This window comes from Rhinolophus sinicus, chromosome 2 (assembly GCF_057876585.1).
Source record: "Rhinolophus sinicus isolate RSI-liver-muscle chromosome 2, RSI-T2T, whole genome shotgun sequence".
Taxonomy (NCBI): Eukaryota; Metazoa; Chordata; class Mammalia; order Chiroptera; family Rhinolophidae; genus Rhinolophus; species Rhinolophus sinicus.
The window spans coordinates 174,360,561-174,381,233 of record NC_142502.1 but is presented as its reverse complement, the minus strand read 5'-3'; the positions used below and the strand labels follow the sequence as shown (position 1 = coordinate 174,381,233).

At 53.9% G+C, this 20,673-nt stretch overlaps 1 protein-coding gene across 6 annotated transcripts in view; it reads right to left on the bottom strand.

The window, feature by feature from the left end:
- The window catches only part of DNMT3A (DNA methyltransferase 3 alpha), a 117,563-nt gene that overhangs the window by 46,443 nt on the left and 50,447 nt on the right, over positions 1 to 20,673 (bottom strand). For all 6 annotated transcript variants that reach the window (XM_074331764.2, XM_019712718.3, XM_074331768.2 and 3 more), the window contains 2 exons: positions 16,599 to 16,703; positions 2,465 to 2,735 (listed from right to left, as the gene is read on the bottom strand). In XM_074331764.2, coding sequence (XP_074187865.2) covers positions 2,465 to 2,735; positions 16,599 to 16,703 — 376 coding nt within the window. The remainder of the gene's footprint in view (positions 1 to 2,464; positions 2,736 to 16,598; positions 16,704 to 20,673) is intronic.

Below are 20,673 nucleotides of genomic sequence, written 5' to 3'. Positions count from 1 at the left end.
GGCCAAATTGCTCTGAGTGCTCTGAAGCCAAATTTTGGAGATCAAGGAGACTTGGAGCATTTTTCCCACCATGCTCAGCACTAAAATTCTGAGGAAGGTCCGCCTAATGCAGGAGGCACCCTTGAACGATCCCTCCCTTTTCCCCTCATGTCCTTGGCACTCATCCATCTCTCTCCATGTCTGCTGCCACCTAGTTCATCAGAGCCACCCTCCTCCCCTCAGAAGATACCTGCAGCAGCTCCTAACTGCTCATCCTGCCTCCTGGCCCCTCCAACCATTCCATTCCAGGATCCAGATGGCAAAATGCAAAGCACATCATGTCACCCCTGGGAGGGTGGCCTCAAAGCCTGCCCTGCCCCGTCTGCTCTCCCCTCAGCTCACCTTCCTCCCTTGCTATCTCCACTCCAGCCCTGTGGGTTTCTGTCAGCTCCCTGGGTGCCCTGCTCCCGCCCACCTGGGAGCCTTTATATTTGTTCTCCCTCCCTCCCTGTGTCACCCCTCACCTGGTGAACCCTAGCTCATCCTTCAGCTTATGTGTAACAGCCCAGGCCAGCTGTGTTCCTCTGGTATAGTTTCTCATAAAACCATGTTTATTTTCTACGGAACTTATCTCTGTATAATCACACACTTTTCAGTGTTGAGTTTCTCACTAACGTCTATCTCTCCAGCTGACTACGAGGTCCTTGAGGGCAAGAACTAGGTTTTTGTTCATGAGGGTTTCCCCAGATCCTGGCACAGACCAAAGGGGTGTTTAGTAAACACCCATTGACTGACTGAAGAAGGAGCTCCTGAGAACAAACAGAAATGCAGACAGGGAAATCCCAATTCAAAAGCAAACCCTCGAGGGTGCAGAGCATGCTTGGAGCTATGGCTCCATCCTACCAGTCACAGATCACTGCCTGGGCCCTGGGCAGCGGCTGGGTGCCACTGGTGGTGGGGTCCCAGGAAGCTGGGAGTCAGCCAAGACCTGCCTCTGGGGACCAGCACATGTGGCAGGAAAGGCTGACAGGTTCTGTTCTTGCACACCAGGGCGTTTCACCGGGATGGTATCTTCCCCCTGTCCTCCTCTGTTTTACTCCACTCAGGCCCCTTGGACAGTGCCACCAAGTGTCAGCACACATCCCAGGAGGCACTCAGGTGAGGCTAGGGGCTCTGGTCAGCTCAGGGCCAGCCCTCCTGTGCCCCACTGCAGAATAAAGGGGCGAGTGGAAGGGCACACGACTCTGAAGCCAGGATGGAATAAATCCCGGATCTGCCACGTACGGGCTTGGGGTCCCCGAGCAAGTCACTTCATCTGGTCAAGCCTCGATTTTTTTTCCCACCTTACAACGGGGATAGTAATACCTCCTGGAGAAGACTGCTTGGAGGAGTAAAACAATCAACACAGAGCACCTCAGGAAGCGCTTTGCACATCACGGGAGCACCATAAATATCAGCTGAATAATAAATGCAGGCACGATATTTTTCAATAAATTTGGAAATCTCTTTTCTGGAGATGCTCCCAATCCTGCCAGAATATGATGTTTGGATCCATGCAAAGTGAGTTATGCCAATTCATCAATTTCCTCATTCCATTGTACACACTTGGAAGGAAGACTTTTTGAAATGAAAATGCACATGTGCAAAACAACCTGGCAGGGTCCTGGGAGGATCCAATGTGATAATGTATGAGAAAGTGCTTCGTAAACTGTGAAGCCCTGTACAAATGCTAGTTGTGCTCATTACTAACATGTTTACAGCTCGCTTGGCCCTGAAATTGCTGGCTTAACCTGAAAGAGAAAAGTGGGCAACTTTCCAGGACTCCAGGGCTAGGCCAAGAAGTCCGGGAGGAAGAGGCCTGGGTTGGACCACCCGCCCCTCCCCCACCCCACTCTGTCACAACCAGTTTAGTCCAGTCAACGAAACTGTGGTGGGCTCAGGACGTCTGTGCTGGGGAAGGCTCACTGGGCTTTTATCGCCCACACAGGCGTCTGCTGCCCTCAAGCACCCAGGCCAGGGGCTACAAACACAGGGATCCCTAAGAGTCGCAGGTCTTGCAGGCAAGGTGGGGCTGAGGGAAACAGGTGCATAACCAACCTGGGGGGTAGGGAGAGGCAGCAGGGACGTGGTAGGGGGGACAGGCAGCCATCACCCCAGGCCAGCAACCATTGGCATTATGCAAACCCCCTGCTGCCAGAGATCTAGTTTTGTTTTGTTTTCATGAGAAGCCAAAAAGCTAGATCTTTATGTAAAATATCTTGATTTTTAAATATCGGCAACTAATGTTTTTAAATGTTTAAAACACTACGTGGGCCAAATAAAACCTGTGTGCAGGCTGCATCCAGCCAGTTCCCTCCAGGGCACAGCCCGGGCAAGGAGACCTTCAGCTTCCATGCCCAGCCCACGCTTCCAGCCTCTGCTAGGCCCCTAGTAGCCAACCCTCAGGCAAGCCCGAAAGAGGCGGCCCCTTGAGCCAGGGACTCACCTTCTTCTGTGGTGGCTCCTCGGCCATCCTTGGGGGTGCAGCAGCCATTCTCCACGGCTCTGGAGGCTTCGGGCGGGGTCTCAGCTGCACCCTCTCCTTCGGCTGGGGCCCCGCCCTTCTGTCCCCCAGCGGGGCTCCCCTCCTCTGGTTGGGGCTCACTCCGCTTCTCCAAGTCCCCATTGGGTAACAGCTCTGAGGGGCCGGAGTCCTGGGCCATGGATGGGGACTTGGAGGTCACCGGGGGGTCCTTTGGCGTGTCACTGCTTTCCACCTTAAAAGAAGAAGAAAGAAACCCGGGAGAGGGTTAGACCAATGGTCTTAGTCTGTTTTGGATCATTGAACCCTCTGAAAGTCTGGTGAAAATTATGAACTCTTTGTCCAGAAAATTGTGTTCACCTGAACATTCATGAAATTTTGCACGATGTTCATACACTCACAATTTTACTCTCAGTTTCAAGGGGTTCGTGGGCCTGACCCCCTGAAGTCATAGGGTATATGGACCCCAGCTTAAGAAATGGGAAAAGAAACCAGCCTGGCTGCCCAAGCCACACCCGCACACACTCACTGAGGTGACACAGGACTTTTCAGCCTCTGTAGCCCCTATTAAAAACAAATGCTCCTCATGATATCCCTACTTCTAATCAGGACCCCTTCGCAGAAGATTCTAGTAACCCCAGCCTGATCTGACTCCTGTGTCAGAGTCCTCCAAGCTTTCCTTTTGGTCTCTCAAGGCCCAAACACAAATCATCACTAGCTGCTGGAGCTTGAGGGTCAAAGGGTCCTCCCAAAGAAGTGTTCCTCTGGGCCCCAAAGCCCAGTGTCATTCCTTCTCTCAGCTTTGGCCCTGACAGGTTGTCCCAGGTACTCAGCCCCCCCGGACAGCCAAGGTCCCAGCAAGAGTCTGCAGCACGCCCCTCCCTAGCACATGGTCCCAGGTTCCCCGTCTGAAACATTGCTTTGTCCCCAAGAATCTAGGAACTGAACTTGCTACACGAATCACATCAAGAGCAATCACAACTGTCCTTCCTAAGCATCACGGCCGCGTGGGCAAAGCTTCTTCTGACCCATCACCCCTTTAGGGCCACTCGACCTCCCTGGGAGGCTCTCAGAGAATTCTGTCATTTGCTCTAGGTCACACACTTTGTGAAGACAGAGTGAGCGCAGCAGAGCCTGGAGAGCACTTCGTCCTTGGCCATCAGGGGTAAGTAGGCTGGGGTATCTCAGAAAGAATGGAAATGTCCCCCCCGTGCTTGGCGCTCTGCCACACCGACAGGCAGCAGTCTGCCTTTGGCAACTCTGCCCGCTGTCTCCATCCGCAAGATGCCTGCCCCACAAGGGCCAGGCAGTATTAGCTCAGCAGACGCCCTGCTGGCCTGCAACCTCAGGTAAGGCACGGCCCAAGAGGGCGCCTCAGTTTCCCCACTTGTGAGGTGAGATGACGAGGCTGGCCCACTGAAGGTGTTTTCCTTCTTTTTAAGTCCTTTCTTTTTCTATTTATAAAAGTCAGACATACATGTTTTGAAAATTCAAACCATGCAAAAATGGGTAGAGTTAAAAGGTGAAAGCCCTTATTTCAATTCCCTACCTTCAAAATCACTGTCCACAGGTAAATCCTGAATAAAAGTTTGGCAAGTATCTTTTCTAGACTAGTTTTCTATGCACCTATCATCACATGTAAGTTACGTGTTTATACATATGTATTCACACATACATCCAGAATTTTTTTTTCTAAAAGGACATCCTACTACGCACATTGTTCTGCCAGTATTTTCCCTTAACAAGCAGAGTGGGTTTCTCTCCATCCCCATGCTATGGATCTGTCTGATTCTGTGTCACAGCTGCTCAGCACTCTCTCAGGTGGATGCTTCAGAAGTTATTCACACCGTTCCCTAGTTGTGGGCCTTTGGGCAGATTTGCTTTCGCTGCCGTGAACCCTTGTACTTTGAGCTCTGTGCACCGGTGGATTTCTGTAGGCTGGAGTCCCAGAAGTGGACTGACGGCGATAGAGGGCATGCCAATCTACGCGTGAAGAGAAACAGCCAAATTCCCTCCAAAGAGTTATACCCTTCAGGCGCACCCCGACAGCCTGAGAGAGCACTGGTCTCCCCAGGCCTTCTCTGCACAGCCCGGCAACCTCCAAGGCTGCTTCTGCTGCAAGAGTCTGAGACTTCAACTCTAAGCCCACTGTTGTCTGGTAAGAAACCCCCGGAGGTGACAAACAGAGATAAGGGCCATGGAGGGAGAAAAAAAACAGAACAAAACCAGAGTCTTCCCTGGACGAGGCTGCGTCACACGTAGCAGCGTGAGGACCAACCAGCAGAGAGGATTCCAGGGCCTTTGCAATCTGTTCTGGCTGCACGGGGTGGCCTGGGGCAGGCCTTCTTCCAGGAAGAGAACCTCCCATGGAAAGCTGCAAACGTGTGTAGTCCTCAGCCGTTGGGGATGGGGGAGGCTGCAGCAAGAGGAAGAACAGGCCTCTAACGGAAGTGAGAATTCCTCCACTAGGCTTGGGCACCGAGGCCCAAAGCCAGCAGAGCCAGGAGGTCAAACACAGGGATGCTGGTGGAGCAAGAAGGCCCCGTGTCTCTCCTCAGCCTGTCCCCACGTGTCATGACCCACACACTCTGTCCAAGGGTCTTTCCCACCTCCCTGCTCGAAACAGCAGGGCTCCCTGGCCTGGGGTGCCCCTCCCTGTTGAAAAGCCTTTCACCCCTCAAGGCTTTCTCATGTGAGAAAGTCAGACGGGCCAGGCAGCCTGGAGAGTGGGGCACTTTGGGCCCCCTCAGCCACCCCCAGGTCAGGCTGCCCCAGGCACCACAGGGGAGGTGGGGATGGGGTCCCACGGGCCAACTTGGGCTGAGAAGTTCAGGTCAGAGCCAATCTCTTACCATGGCCGTGAACTCCTTTCCTCTAGCTACTCGCTGCCCCACAGACACCTCAAGTTAGGGCAGGTTCCTCGCCCCACAAAGCTGCTCGAGACAACTCTGCTGTCATTCACTTCCTGCCTGGGGACCAACCACATGGCCCCCTCTCACCCTGGGACTCACTTCCTGTTGACTGTCAGCTCCATAGCATAGACAGCCAGGAGTACCTGCTCTGAGACCCAAGAAAGCCCAGGGCCCCGACCCACACTAATCAAGCCCCCCCCCTCCCAGGCCTGCCCTGGAGGACCCCTGTCTGAAGTGATGTGAGAAAGTGGTGTGAGCCACACCATCCTCCCTGAGGTGGCTGGATGAGGGGGAAGAGGAGTACTCTGCACAGCTCCAGACCCGGGGTTAGCTCAGCGGGCTGAAATCCACTCCCACCCCAACCCCCACCCCGCCAGTCCTCACCCCCCTTTCTTCCCAGCCAGGCCATTCTCCATTGCCTGTCCTCTCTGGTCCTGGATGAGCCTGAGTCAACCAAAGCTCTGGGATTAGAGGGAGCTGCTGATTCCTGCCGTGGACCCCTTGGTCCATCTTACCTTCAAGAACCCACCCTGAACCCCTTCCTCCCTGGCCCTTTTTCTGGGGCCCAGGGTAACTGGCAGGTCAAATCCACCTACAAGAAACCACCGAGAGGGAGGAAGGTAGTCCACAGGCAGATGGACTGAAGTGACTCTCCAAATCTCTGGGGAGGCGCTGGGTGCTTCCTACAAGAGGCATCTCAGGTGAGGAGAACAGCATAATCCACAGCTGGAAGCCATGAGCGGAGGCCACTCCAGCCGGGCCTGCACCCTTCTGCCCCACCTCCAGGCCTTCCTCTCACTCCCGCCTCTCCCTGTCACCATTATCTTGAGCCTCCTGGAGGCAGGGGCTATATCCAGTTAAGAGAGCATGGCGCGGGCAGCGGCAGGTGCTCAGTACCCCTCATTGCTTCCTTACCGCCACAGACGAGACTAAGAGGGAGAATATCCTGCTCACACAGAGGGAGTTCCAACTTTGTTGTATGTCAGATGTGACTGTTAAAAATTCTGGTTTTGTTTGCTTGTATTTTTACAGTTGCCATGAAAGGAGACGCAGCACACCCCCAGACGCTCATTTTTCCTATGGAAAGAGGAGGGACTAGAAGTAGATGCCCTGGTCCTTTTAGAAAGCACCCCCCTCCCCGCCCCACAGCAGCTGTAGGTGACAATTTCAACTTCCTCTGCTTCTCACCTGTGGGGCTGGGGTGCAGGGGAGTGGGCAGGAGAGGTGGCAGAATGGGAATGGCAGCAGTGAGCGCCCTCATTTCTCCCTTGGGTGGGTGGGTGCAACCAATTTGAGTAAAGCTTGATCCTATCACCCACTGTGCACCTACCCACACCTACTACGCCTCACTCTGGATCTTCAAACCTTGCCCACCACCTCCTGGGGGCCCTCAGAATTTGTTGATCTATGCCTTCCTTCTAGGCGAGCCCTCCACCAGAGACAACTGCCTCTTGCTTCTCTGTCGCCTACTACCCACTCGTTGGTTCTCTCCTATGAGCAGTTTATTCCAAGATGGGGAAGGCAGTGGTTCTCAACTGGGGGCAATTATACCTCCAGAGGGCACTGGACTGTCATACTGGGGTGGGGCGGACTGCTGGCTTCTTGTGGGTGGGGGCCAGGCATGCTGCTCAGCAGCCGACAAGACACAGGACAGAACCCACCACAAAGAGTTCGTGATGCAGCCCCAAATGTCAATGTCAAAATGGGCTGTTGCTGGAAAACCCTGGGCTGAGGGTAGGGGCACTAACCAGGGCACTGCCTTTTTTCCTAAGGACCATTAAAAAAAAAACAAAAAAAACTTAAAACAATATTGTGGTAAAATATACATAGTCTAAAATTTACCATTTTAACCATTTTCAAGTGTGCAGTTCAGTAGCATTAAGTACATTTACATTGTTGTCCAACCATCACTACCATCCATCTTCAGAACTTTTCCTAATCCCAAGCTGAAACTCTGTACCCATTCAACAACTCCCCATTCCCCCTGCCCCCAGTCCCTGGTAACCATTATTCTACTTCCTGTCTTCTAAGGAACATTTTAAAGTCTCTCTCTCTCTCTCTCTCTCTCACTCTCTCTCTCTCTCTCTCTCAGACACTCACACACACACACAAACCTGGGAGGATCTGTGCTAGGCTCTGGTCTTTAGACCCTTCAGCTTCGCCCCATCCCCAGAGTCCCACCGGGGTTGGCAGGCTGCTGGTCCCAGCCTGGCCTGAGGAGCGGGGGTAAAGACCCCTCCAGTGTCCCCTGCAGCCCTCAGCCCCCTGCTGCCTCGTTTGTTTACAGAGAGCTTTCACACCCTATCTCATCATGGCGCTCTTCACACTGTACTAATTATTTGTTTACTGTGTGTCTCTCTCCTAAACCCCGAGCTTTGCCTTGTTTATCTTTTTCATTTCTCTCCCTTCCAACCACTCCATCTACAGCTCGCCAGTACTAAGCACAGAACCTGGCAGAAATACACGATTAATAAATTTAATTATTCCAATTATCTTGATGGGTAGTGTTACCCTCACTTTCCCGAGGATAAAGGCTGGGAGGTTTGCCCCAGGTCACACACCTTCTAAGTGGTAAAGCTTCCAGAATGACCCAGGTACAGGAGAGGCATTTGAAAGCTGGCTCTCCCTCTGGGTTGAGTCTCCGGAAAAGCCCAACCTCAAATCCCACGGGTTCCAAGGAGGAAAGAGGCTTTGATGGGCCTAAGCAGGGCCAGGGGAGGGCTGCTGGCTGTTTCCCTGGCAGCAGCCACTGCAAGGAAAAGCCAGCGGCAAAGCAAGAAGGAGCCCTCTGCAGTGAACCTGTCCAGGCAAAAGCCAATTCCCCAGGCCCCACCTCCCCCTTTGCTGGAAGTCTGGACCAGACCCCAGAACTCCCACCCCTCCCTCACACGGGAGACCTTGTCTCCCAAGTTACGGAGTGTGGAGGCTCCAAACAGGGAAGTGATTTTTCAGAGGCCCTTTACTATAGTTATAATATTTACACACAAAAGATTTAAACCTGGCAAATAAGAGGTGAGGGAAACAATACAAGGGAGATTGGGGCCCAAGTATCAGTGGGTGCACGGGGGCTGCGAGGCTCACCTGGGCCCAGGTGTAGAGGGGGAGGCCCGGGGTCCCTGGAAGCCCCTGGAGGTTGGAGCTAGGGCTGGCTCTGGGCTCCTTACTCGCCCTCCAGTCCGGTGCCAGGGGCTGTGGCTGAAAGGGGCCTTCTCCCCGACCCTAGGCAGCTCTGGGGAGGGAGGCCCGGAGGCCCGGAGGCCAGCAGATGTCGGGACGGCCCCTTCCCGGCCCTTCCTCAGCCTCACCCTCCCTGGCGTTCCCCACGCTATTCCCATTGTGCCTTTAAGGCCCTTGGCAGCGCTCAGCTCCGTGCCAGCCGGGAACCCTGGCGTCAGGCCAGCATCGGCCTCTTGATTAGACACACAGACGCACAGTCACATGCACAGACACACAAGGTTGTGCACCACTGCCCGGAGACACCAGCCTGCCACAGGACCAAGATGCCACAGAGCGATGTCAACAAACACACAAACAGTCCCCCTCCATTCACACCCGCAGCTCATTCCAGTTCCCCGGCTCCTGCAGGCCCATCAGCCCCCCCACCAAGGCCTGGATTTTTCCAGGTTGACTCTAGTTTCAGGAAACAGCCACAGAGTCCACTTAAGCAGGGCAGCCATGCCCTCCCCCCTGCCCAGTGTTGGCACTGGGCCCTAGCTCCCCTCTTTCCCCTGCTCCACGCCTTCCTGTAGCCCCTGCCCCTGGCAGCCCTCTGATCTGATTGGCCGGAAGTGGCCTTGAGGCAGAGAAAGCCAGCGAGGTCCACCCCACGCTCCCTCCCAACAGAGGTCCCAAATGCCTCCCTCCTCAGCCTTCCCGGGGTAAATGGAGCCAGGCTCCAAGACTTTGGAACTAGAAGGCTGACCCCCCCCAATTTCCTTCTCCCAACAGAGCGGCTAAAAGAGCCATCGGTGGACAGTAGGACCAGAGGCCAAAGAGGGCCGACTTCAGAGTGTGGTCCCAGTCTGGGCACCCACCTGTAGATTCCATTTCCCTCACCTCTTAGGCTGGGAGCTGCGCCCCCCCCGCCCCCACTCCTCCAGAGGGGTGTGTGTTGAGAACCTCAGGGCTCAGCAAAGCCTCAGAGGTCACCTCGCCGGTGCCCCTGCTGGCCGTGGCAAGCGGATACAAGAATGGACAGCCCACTGAGGGTTCCGCTTCCAGCAGGGACACCTGTCCACCTGGAAGGGGGCCTGGCTGTGCTCTTTGATGTCAACCTCAAAGGATTTCAGGGTGAGCTGAAGGCTCCCTTGAAAAAGCCATGATGTATAGAAGATCCACGTATTTAAGTAAATCTCTTTTCAAGATATGTCTATTTTCAACCTCTACCATCCATGCCTAGGGTGACAGGATTGTGGAAAATCTTGCTTTCTTTTCTGAGCTTCACTTACCTTTCTGAAGTTTCTAATGGGCATCTCCCCACCCCACCCCCCGGCCCCTAACTGGGCTGTACTCATCCATCTTGCCCCACCCTTGGACATGATTTCATAGCTTTAATCACATCCCCTCTCAGCCTTTGTCTCTCCAGACTGGAGAGTCATAATGTCTTCAGTGTGCCCTCACTTGGCAGCTTTGCAATCCCCTTGATCAATTTAGCTGCCCTTCTCTGGAACTTGTCCAGCTCGGTTATATCTTTCTTGGGGTGGCAGAACCAAAACACACAAAATTCTCTAGGTGAGGATGATGAAAGAAAACCAATGTCAACAACCCTGCCCAGATGCGTGTGCCGGCGAGTACCTGCCAAGCAGGAGTGGCACAGGTGCAGCTGGGGCTCGAGAGAAGCCCGGGAGGCTGGGGCCTGAGGGAACGAACCACTTTTGCTGGAGGTGGCCCTGGAATGTATGACCCTGGGGAAGGGGCCAGGGCAGAATGGAAATGAACAAGGATTGCTGGGAAAACGAAACAGAGATTCTGGGATTTCCTTTAGATGCTCCCCCAATAAGACCCGCAACCTAGAGTGGCCTCCGAAAGGGCCCCTGACAAATCTGCTCCCTTCCAGAAGTCTCAGCCTCTGACAATAACACTGACGCCATGTCTGAGGTCTGGAAACATCTGTTTTCGCCCCTTCCTCTCCCTGTCTGCAGCAGCCAGCAGCGCAGGCCCTGCCAATTCCGCCCCACCACTGCCTCCCTGCAACAGGCCCTGGGTGTGTGTTTTCTGGCATCACCCGACTCACCCTCCTATCTCCCTGCATTCTTCTGTGCTCAGCCCGTCATGCTCATGGACGCCAGAGCCAGCTTCCCAAAGCCTAACCCCCATGGCTTCACGCCCCCCACCTCCTCAAAAACAACCTAGAAAAACACAACACATTTTGAGAGGATCAAGTGTAAACCACTCGGGCTGTCTGCAGACTACCTCCAACCAAGATGGAAAGCGTCGTTACAAGAAACAGCCCTCTACCCAGCCTTCAGGCCTCCCCACGACATGTCGCACCCACATGCTCATTCTGCCCTTCACACCTACGCTTAGGAAGGTCCTAAGGGAGGAAGGCCTCCCACTTTGCCTTGACTTCTAAATGTTACCTCCCTTCGAAGGCCCAAGTCCAGCCCCACCCCCAGCATGTCTTTGCACTTGAAGTCCAGCCCACGGACCTGGCTCTGTGGGCCTGGATGCTCATCTGACCCATCAGGTCAGGGAACGAGCAGACGAAGCTGCAGGGCACAGCGACAAGGAAAGTCTCTAACCTCGTGAGAAACATGACAGCCCGTTTTCCTCACACCTTCGAGAACATGAGAAGACAGGGGTGCAGCCGCAGCAGTGTACTGACGCAGGCTCACACGTGGGGAAGTCCCCTGATGGGCCGGCCAGGGGCTGGGGCCCAGCAAGGGGAGATTCTCTTTCAGGAAGTTTTGTGCATAAAAACAAGAGGGTTCCAAGTCACTGAGTCAGATTCCCAGGAGTGAGTAAAGGAGCTGCTCTGACCTGGACACAAAGAGGGGATTTAAGCTCTGTCTTAACTTGGAGATGGAGCAAAAGGTTATATTAGGTTAGCAAAGGAGCCAGTACTGCAGCCTCCCAGCAGCTGAGTTAAACTGTACCCAGCTGGTTAAACCTCGGCAGAATGGCTCCCTAACATCCCCCAGTTTATACCCCCAGTCTTTGCTCTGAAGAGGGGCAGTTTGCCCTCTTGAACTCACTCGCTCAGGCGTTGTGTTGAAGGTTCCGCCTCCAACGCGGAGTAACACTGGCTTTGGGCCGGCCTGGCTGAGCTCAGCGCCTGCTCCCAGCCCCTTCTCCTCCCCCCCTCCCCTTCCCTCCCTTTCTGGGTTATTCTTAGCAAGAAGTGACCTCAGAGTACTCCCACTGAGCAAAAATAACCCTGGAGGAAGTTGGTGGGTATAAATCTTCAATGAATAAATACATATAGCTAGTAAACAGGGCACAGAGTCCCACAGGGCCGGCCACCCCCCAGGATCCGGTGGGCAAGGACAGAAACTGTCGTTCCTGGTGTCCCAGCTCTAACCAGCACGCAGGACAAAGGCAGTCCCAGGGCTTGTCTGGGCCTGTGACCGCTCAGGAACCAGACTTGGACACCCTCACTTCTTACTCAGCAGGGTCTTCGGGAGCTGGTGAGCAGGGAGATGCCTCTTCCGCCCGCCCAGAGGCTCACACCCACACGCAGGCTCACAGCAGAGACCAGCCCACATGCCCCTGTCCCCTCCTCCCTGTCATAGGCACTGGCCAGCCCACAGGCCCTGAGTCCAGGTGCCAGCTCCCTTCCTAAGCCCCGCCCAGCCCTGCAACTGGCTTCCTGTTTCCTGTTGTTGGGCTTCGAGCATCTTGGCTCCAAGACCAGTGCCGCAGACCAAGTTGCTGCCCGGTTGTAATGGGCCCACCGCTCACTCCTCAGTTCCCCACAGCCTTCCCGTTTTCCCCACGGGCTCCCTGGTATTTGGGTCAGTCACCCTCCTCTATGTTTTCTCTGTACGCTTTTCTGACCAGGTCCACACACTTGTTCAAACAGCCCTGCATTCATATGTTAACTTAATTAAAATTTTGACTACCCAGTGTTCCAGATCACGTAGCTAGAGGGGTGAGGAGGAACGGGCACCGTGGGCTTTGCAGCTGGGAGGTGTGGAGTCCATGCTCTCCGAACCTGTCTCTCCATCTGAATGTGAGGAGGGTGGTGGCACGGGCCCCTACCTACCTCGCACAGGTGCGCTGGCAGCGTCACATGAGGTCATTGTTGTAGGCCTTTGTAGGCAATAAAGTGCTGCTCAGCTCTGAGCCTTTATTCAAGGTCTCTGTCCTCAGTGAAGTGGCAGACAGTGCACAGTGGCTCAGCTCAGTGACTGTACATTGCCAGGTGGCACTAAACGTCTAGTGCAGGGGTGTCCAAACTTTTTTCAATGTTTTTCACCAAGGGCCATATGCGGTAAAATACACAAACAGCCGGGCCACTCACTCAAGGCCACTCACTTTATCAAGGCACCTATTGCCTCACCTGGTTTATTTAAGTAAACTAAATATATTTTTGGAATTTGCTGCGGGCCAATTAACAAAGGATTGCGGACCGCAGTTGGCCCGCGGGCCGCAGTTTAGACACCCCTGGTCTAGTGGAAGAGACAGGCCCTCTGCACCTGCTTTTCCAACTGGGGTTGAAAGGCCAGGTTTTTGCTTTTGTTTTTGTTGCTTTAATTCCCAAGTCATCCAGAAATGGTACTTTTGTAAAATAAAAAATCATACACTTGGACATGGTGACAATATCAAATTAATACATAAAAGTTTCTAAATACTATTCTCAAGTTCTGTACAGACAGGGAACAAACAGTTTGCAGACCAGTGCTTCTAAGTCAGGTCTGCGGACCATCGCCGCGGGAGCACATGAGGGCGTGGGGGGTGGGGCTTATCGCTTGCCTTTTATCTTAATGTTCATTTTGATTAAATTTACAAAAGGCTCAAAAGGGAGAGCCAGTGTGGGCTGCAATGGCTGAACTGGGCTGCATTTGCAGGGCTGTGGCTCTGGGGCACGCAGAGAAAAGGGGCTGTGCGCCCTGCGTAACGGGTCCGGGGAGCAGGCAGAAGCTGGGGTTTCTATGTTCCTTTGGCAAAAGATGTGGCTACTGAACACCATGGCAGGGGCAGGAGAGATGGAGCATTCCAGATCTCGTCCCATAAGAAACAGAGTCCCTGAGATTCTTGAATAGAGATGTGCCACGGACTGTATCTAGCATCCTTATGTGCAGCCCCCTCTCTGTAGCTCACTAGGTTGAAAGATAAGTCTTATTGAGCTGTATGTCTTCCCTGACTCTGGTTGGTGCTCAGTAGGCACACAGTGTTTGTCCCAAGGGGAGGAGAGGCTGGGGGTTGAGAAACAATCCTGGGGGCAGGAGGAGTCTGGTCTGGGTGAGGGTGCAGCCAGGAGACAGTTGCAGGAGCAGGAATGAGTGGAAGGCACCAGCGCCGGAAAGGCCTTGGGGGCAAAAGGGGGAGAGAGACAAAGATTTTCCAGCCTTGGGGCTGGGGGATGGTGAGGACACTTGTGGATGTATCTCATGCAACCTTCGTACGAATAATGAGCCAGGCCTGCAGCCAGGTTTTCCTCTCATGCTCCCCAGTGCTCCCAACTCTGTTCCACCTGTTGGGCACTGGGCCAAGCTCCCTCCCCTCTCCAGGCTTAGCTAGATGACACACACTCAGCTGCTTTAAAGCTCCCTGCACAATGGTTCCCAGGGCCACAGCTGCACCGGGGCCCCCAAAAGCCCTCCCTGCTGTGCTCCTCTGCTGGGGAGGGGAGGAGGCTGGGGCAAGCACCTGCTCCACGAGTGAACTAGATGGCCTGTGGGCCAGGGGGCCATGGGCTGACCTCTAGCTACAGCACCAATTTCCTCCTCTGCCCCTTCCCAGGCCTTCCTGCCCAGGAAGGGCGGTGCTGGCTGTTTTCTCTGGGGTCAGTCTTTCTGTGTTGCCCCAATATGCAAGTGGTCCCTTTCACAACAGCTGCCCCCCTACCTCCCCAATCAGCGTTGACTTCGCCGCTCTCTTCGCATCCTGGGGCCTCTCTGAGGTGTCACCTAGAACACATCCAGACTATGACCTGCACAGCCTCCCATGAGGTTGCTGAAAAGCCAATGCTAGGCTTCTACTCGAAAGGTCTTGCAGGCATGGGCCCCACCAGCCCTGCAGGGAAGCAGTTGTATTACACTGCCAGCTCCCCGCATCTGGATTCCACTTTGCTGTTTGCAAAGCACTGTTGGAGGCGGAAAGGGCAGGTATTGCTGGCGGCCATATTTTATCAATATACAGAAGTTCTGAGAGGTTCAGTAACTTGCTGAAGATCACACAGCTGGGAAACAGTAAATCCTGTGCTGTTTCTTCTGTCAAACTGAGGTTGCTGGGACCTCCTGAAGAGAGGTTTGGCCAGGCAAGGGCAGGACTGACCTTTGCTGAGCTTTTGGTGCTTGAACCCATTTAATTTTCACAGGGGTCTAGGAGGAATGCATCCTTAGCCTCTCTGTTTTTTTAGAACAGAAACCCTAGGTTCAAGGTTACACAGATGGTGGAGCCAGGATTTAAACCCAGGTCTGTTGGACACCAAAGACAGAGCTTCTCCTTCCATATGGGGCCCTGTTCCAGGCTGGGGGGATATGACCCACTGATCCTTCAGCTATCCAGCCGTGCCCCTCTTCACTCCTATTGGTCTGTGTCCGGACACATTTCCACACACCTGTCCTTGATTTCCTTGTACCCTCTGCCCCCCGGGGCTTCACCCCACATCTCAGTGACGTGCCCTTCCTCTGGTTCCAGGGATTCACAAGGAGGAGTCAAAGGCTGCAGGACTTTATTTGCTATAGGTGGGGGCACATGTCCCCAGTACGTGGATTGCAACAAGGCAGAGTCTTCTGGGCAGATCACGGGCACAGGAGCAGATGCAGAATTACCAGTGGGCTCTGACTCAGCCTGGCTCCCCCACCCACTCCAGCCTGCACTGTGCCTCCACCTTCTCCCATTAGGTGCCCTATGGGGGAGAGGAATGGACGGCACCTAGGGAATCTGGGGGTACAGCTTGGAGTCAGCTGTAAGCTGGGCATTCCTTTGAAGTCCCGTTTTATCTTTCAACTTCATGTGAATTTTTCATTCCAGACCGTGAATATTCCAGGCCATAAAATATCTGTGTTTGCTTTAATATTAAAATGTTTAAAATTGCTTACTAGTTAAATAACAACTTCTGCCCTCCTCTTCCCCTCCCAATCTTCAAGCAGAATTGGCAGCGGTGCACTTTAGTACCCGGCTGATTCCCAAAGCCCCTGGCTGAGAAAACCCCCTCAGGTCCAGCTGGTGCAGCCCTCCCTCCCTTTCTCTGCCAGCTCCTTTCACTTCAGCCACCATTCACCCTGACTCTGCCCCAAGAGAGAAAATCCTGCTCTGCTGAGAACATTTCCTTGAAGGGCAGAGTTACAAATCCGGAGCTCCTGGCTCCGCCTTACCTCCATGCTTCAATTTCTCATTCTCAGCTGGAAGGGGCTAAAAGAAAGGAACCAGCTGTCTTTGGTGCTGGCAAGTAATTATTGCTCTGCCTCTGAGTTTAAGACACAAGGAAGGCAGGCTCCTACAGCCCACGGGCCTTGCGCTCCACAGCTCCCCCCAGACTCAGAGGCAATGGCACCCAGAAGCCTGGGGCTTGCAGGTCAGCTCTGAGGCCTATACTTCTACAGGATTTAAACTGGGCCCAGCTCTCCTTCGCTCTTACAAAGGGACTCATCAGCCTGCATCTCTTCCCTACTCGTTTTGATCAGACTCTTAGACCTCAGTTCCCTTCCTCCAGGTTCTCCAGGTGGAGCCGAAGCCCAGGGCGGGTGTGTAGATGGGCAGCCTCATGAAAAGCAAGTTCTGCCCAGACAAAGCCATGGTGGGGAGTCTGTCAGGACCTCCTGCTGCTCTTTCAGAGGAAGTGAGAGTCAGGGGCCTGGTTCAAGTCCCAGATCTGCCACCTCCCCTGGTCTCTAGGGATCTCCCGTTCGATGCAGAAAAGGGAAGTCATGAGGGTGGTTATGGAGTTCAAATGGGGAAGGTAGGTGAGCTCCATCGCCGGAGGGCCAGGCCCCATCGCCGGGCCTTAATGTTCACAGGCCCCTGCAGGACACACATCTGTGTGTGTGCGTGTGTGTTGGGGGGGCCATGACACTCACCAGGGGGTGCTTGCGCTTCCTCCCAGGCCGCCCCACCTTCCGTGCAGTCGTGCTGGGCTCCTGCCGCTCCTCCTTGGCGCGCGCCTCCTCCTGCTCCTCTCCCTCCTGTGGACATAGACACACAGCCTGTGAAGCCAGGCCCGGCTCCCACAGGCCTCCTCCCTGTGCCACCCCCCCAACAGACACACAGTCCCTGACAGGGATGAACTTCACCCCCTTCCTGCCTGGCAGAGCTGAGCCACCCTTAGTGCCCCATTTAAACATCCCCTGGGGGGACAGACCCCTGCCCCTGCGGCATGCAGCTCTCACGCCTGGTGGCCACGTGTCTGAACTGCAGAATCATGACAGGCACTGACAAAGAATTTGTTTCTGGATATGAATTTTTTAATATGAAAAGAAACTCATACAGTACAAAAGTTAAATTAGCTATACATTGAACAAGTCACCTTTATTGAAAAGAAATAACATCGCAAGAAAAGAAATATGGAATCAAGCAACGTATATTGGAAGTCCATACAACACTTGGCGTGGGGACTAGCATAGGCAATGGAGGACTTACAACCACTGTAAATATACCTGCCCTGAAGCGTCTGCCATGTCTTACTGGCATTCCATATGCCTGTCACCCCACAGGGGCATCTCAGGGACAACGTCTTGCCTTATCTTGATTCCCCTCATTCACTGAGTGCTGGACCAAAGGTTTGATTTTGTTACCCACACCTCACCCAGCACCTGCTGGGACTGGGCCATGCTTGTCTGGGGCACAGAGACAGAAACCTAGAAAGTCCTCCTGCCTCACTGCTCCAGCCTGGCCACAAACCACCCACATGTCACTTCTGACTCAGCTGGCTCCTGCATGACTAATCACGAGCAGAAACAATACTGGGGAAGACAGAGAAAGGGACCCTGACTCAGCAGAGGGACAGGCTGCTGCATAATGTCAGGAGCTAAAGATGGCTTCGCAGCCTCCCTGGGGAGGGCGCCAACCTGAGCGGGGCTGGTGCCACGGAAAAGAAGGGGAAGGTGCACAGGTTCCCTGAGGAGTTGATGGAGGTGGCCCTCGACGTCCCACTCAACTTTCATTTTCAGCGATTTCAAAATAGCTTGTGGTTTGCCACATTAATCTTCAGGTGATGGCGGGACACGCAGACAGAAACCTACTGCGACCAATTGTAGACATTGGAGCATCCATCCACTGGAGGCATGTCTGGGAGACAGACCCTCCCAAGAGGGAGATTTAGGGCCGTCACAGCTGAGGGTCTAGGAGTCCTTCAAAAAGATACAAGTAGAAGGTGAACAGCGGCGCCAGGCCTTAGCACCCAGGAGAGGCTCCAGTGAAGCTGGAGTGAGGGCAGAGCGCACAGAGGAGACGGAGCGTGTTCAGAGGAGCAGAAGAGGACACCAGGGTGGTGCTGTAGGTGCAAGGAAGGAGAGAGCTGCCAACCCAGAGGCCAACGTTGTCGGACGCAAAGAAGTCAAGGACACAGCAATGTGGCTGGGAGTGGTGATGGCAGCCCTGAGAAAGAGCACGTCCATACGCTGTGCAGAACGGCCTGGCAACGAGCATCAAGGCGCTGAAGGGACCATTTAAGGAGCCCCGCGGAGAAAGGTCTGAAAGAGAAGCCAGGGAGCCGGTGCCTGCCTGTAGGTGAGAGGGGACGGCACCGGGGCAAGGGGTGGGGAGGTCTCCGGTGGGGAGGCACATGCCCTGAGCTAGGCCAGGCTGCTGGTTCCAAGCTGTCTTCTGATACCTCACAGACACTCCCGTTTAAGAAAAGAACACTTGGATCTCAAAAAGAAAAAATATTAGCAATGCAGCTTAATATCTGTGAAGATTTCAATTGGATCTACACCACTATGGTGAATTTCAGGCTGAGGTGGTGCTTTTGGTCTGATCCCACCACTGCTAAATGGGTGCAGTCTTGATCCTTCTGATCAAGTAACTCAGCACTTACGAAACAATGAGTCAATATGAGATCATGGAAAGCACAGGGTGTACAGCGAACCAAAGTGCACACGAGCCCAGCTTGTCCATTTGCTAGTTGTAGGACCATCCTCTCTGAGCCTCAGTTTCCTCATCCATAAAATGGGTGTCCCTCCCACCTGCTTCTCAGGTTTTTAAGAGGACAGATGAACAAATGACTTGTGCCTTGTTGATTTTGTTCACTATTGGATCCTCAGAGCCTAGACCAGGCCCAGCACTTAGCAGGGGTTCCATGTGCCCCCAGACAAGACCTTACAGACTCCCCAGCGGCGGGAAGCCTGCCCAGGCCCCCATACTTGCCTGGAAAGCACTGGGCAGGACCCTGCAGAACCTCTGGCCATTCCTAGGAGTTGGGCCCATGGGCTGTAATGCACAGGGCAGCAGAAAAGAGGGGGTGCCAAAGTGAGTCAGGATCAGCCTAGGCAGCCATGGGGTCCAGAAAGACTCCTGCTGCCCAGAAATTCTGGGCTCTGAACTGTTTCTTTAACAAACTGCACTTCTTACAGAATGTTCACTTGATTTTCTCACTTTCATTCTGAACTAATCAGAGATGCGAAAGCCAATCAGAGCCTCTGAGCAGGAAAAAAATGAACCATGGACACCACACAGCACTGACCCCAAAACAAAGGCACTTGACATTTCAGGACTGGCAAGCCTCAGCTTCCAGCAGCATGTGGAGAAAGCCTTTGGGGACCCCTGATAGGCAACCCCTGTGCCATCTGCAGACTTGCTGTCATTCCTCACCTTATGCCACATGTTTTTCCCTCTGTTGAATTCAATTCAGTGCAACACACCCAGGAGGAAGGGGTGGGTGCCCTAATGCCACGTGACCTGTCCAGGTCTTGACCCGTTGAAAGTGTGGAGATCACCAGAGCAGGCTGCCATGTACTGAACCTGTACCTTGGGGTGGCACAGGGCACGGCGCTTTACGCCCAGGCCAGCATTCACCCCAAGTTGTGCTTGGGGAAACCAAGTCTCCACAAGAGCCTGAGTCAGGCCTTGTACCCAGGTCTGAGTGACTCCGTGCCCTTTCCATCAGGTCCTGAGGCACAACTTTGTGACAGCTTGTTATCTGGGGCCAACATATCATTCTTCCGCGATGCAGTTACAAGTCAGAGGGCAAAGAGGAAGGTGATACCTTCTGCTCTGGGCCTGACTGCGTTCACACGGCCAGTTAGAGGGGTAACACCCAGAGAAGGCAGAGCAGGTGGCTCGGGGCCATGTCCCTTAAGGAGGCATAGCAAGGGGTTCATTCTCACATCTGTCACAGGGCCTGTTCCATTCAATATCTTTGCTGCTGGGTTGGGTAAAGGAATTTAAAGCATGCTTATCAAATCTGCAAGTAGCACTGAATTAGGAAGCGTCGCTAATACTCTAAAAGGGAAGAATCTGATCCACAGTGACTTGGAGCAGCTGGAAAACAGTAACAAACTTAGCAGGAACAGATCTGAGCCCAGGTTGGTTTCCTCATCTGTCAAGTAAGGGAACTAATTAGTCAATCCTTCCAGTGGGAGGTGGCCGGGGGGGCAGAACTGAGCTCCTAGTTAGGTGGGCTTTGGGAGGGCAGAGGTAGACTGGACTTTTTGCTCTGCTCTTTACTCACAAGTAACTTCCAGCTATTTAACCTCTCGGAGTCTCGCTTTTCTCACCTATAAAATGGGGATAATAGTATCTACCGCACGGCGATGTTAACAATTAAATGAAGTTATACAGGGAGAGTTAACACGCGATAGTCACTCAAGAACTGCTAACTTCCGCTCCCACGGGACATCCTGACCAGAACTATTCACAAAAGTGCCTCCCTCCTTCCCCCCTCCTCCTCCCTCCTGCCCCCATGCGAACCCCAGCTCACTGTCCTGCATAAGCAGCCATCACTCTCTGCTACAGACACACCCCAGCATCTAGCTGGTACTGCTGTCTTGAGCTACTCAAGAACAGTGGGGCTCCCTGATCCTCCCCAAATGCGAAGCTGATTATGTCACTGGGCAGAGCGTAAGCCCTTGCTGAGGGGCTCCCGGGAGCCTGCAGGATCAAGCCAGAGCCCCTTAGGCCATATGAAGGAAGGCCCCCAGGATCTGGCTGGCAGGCTTG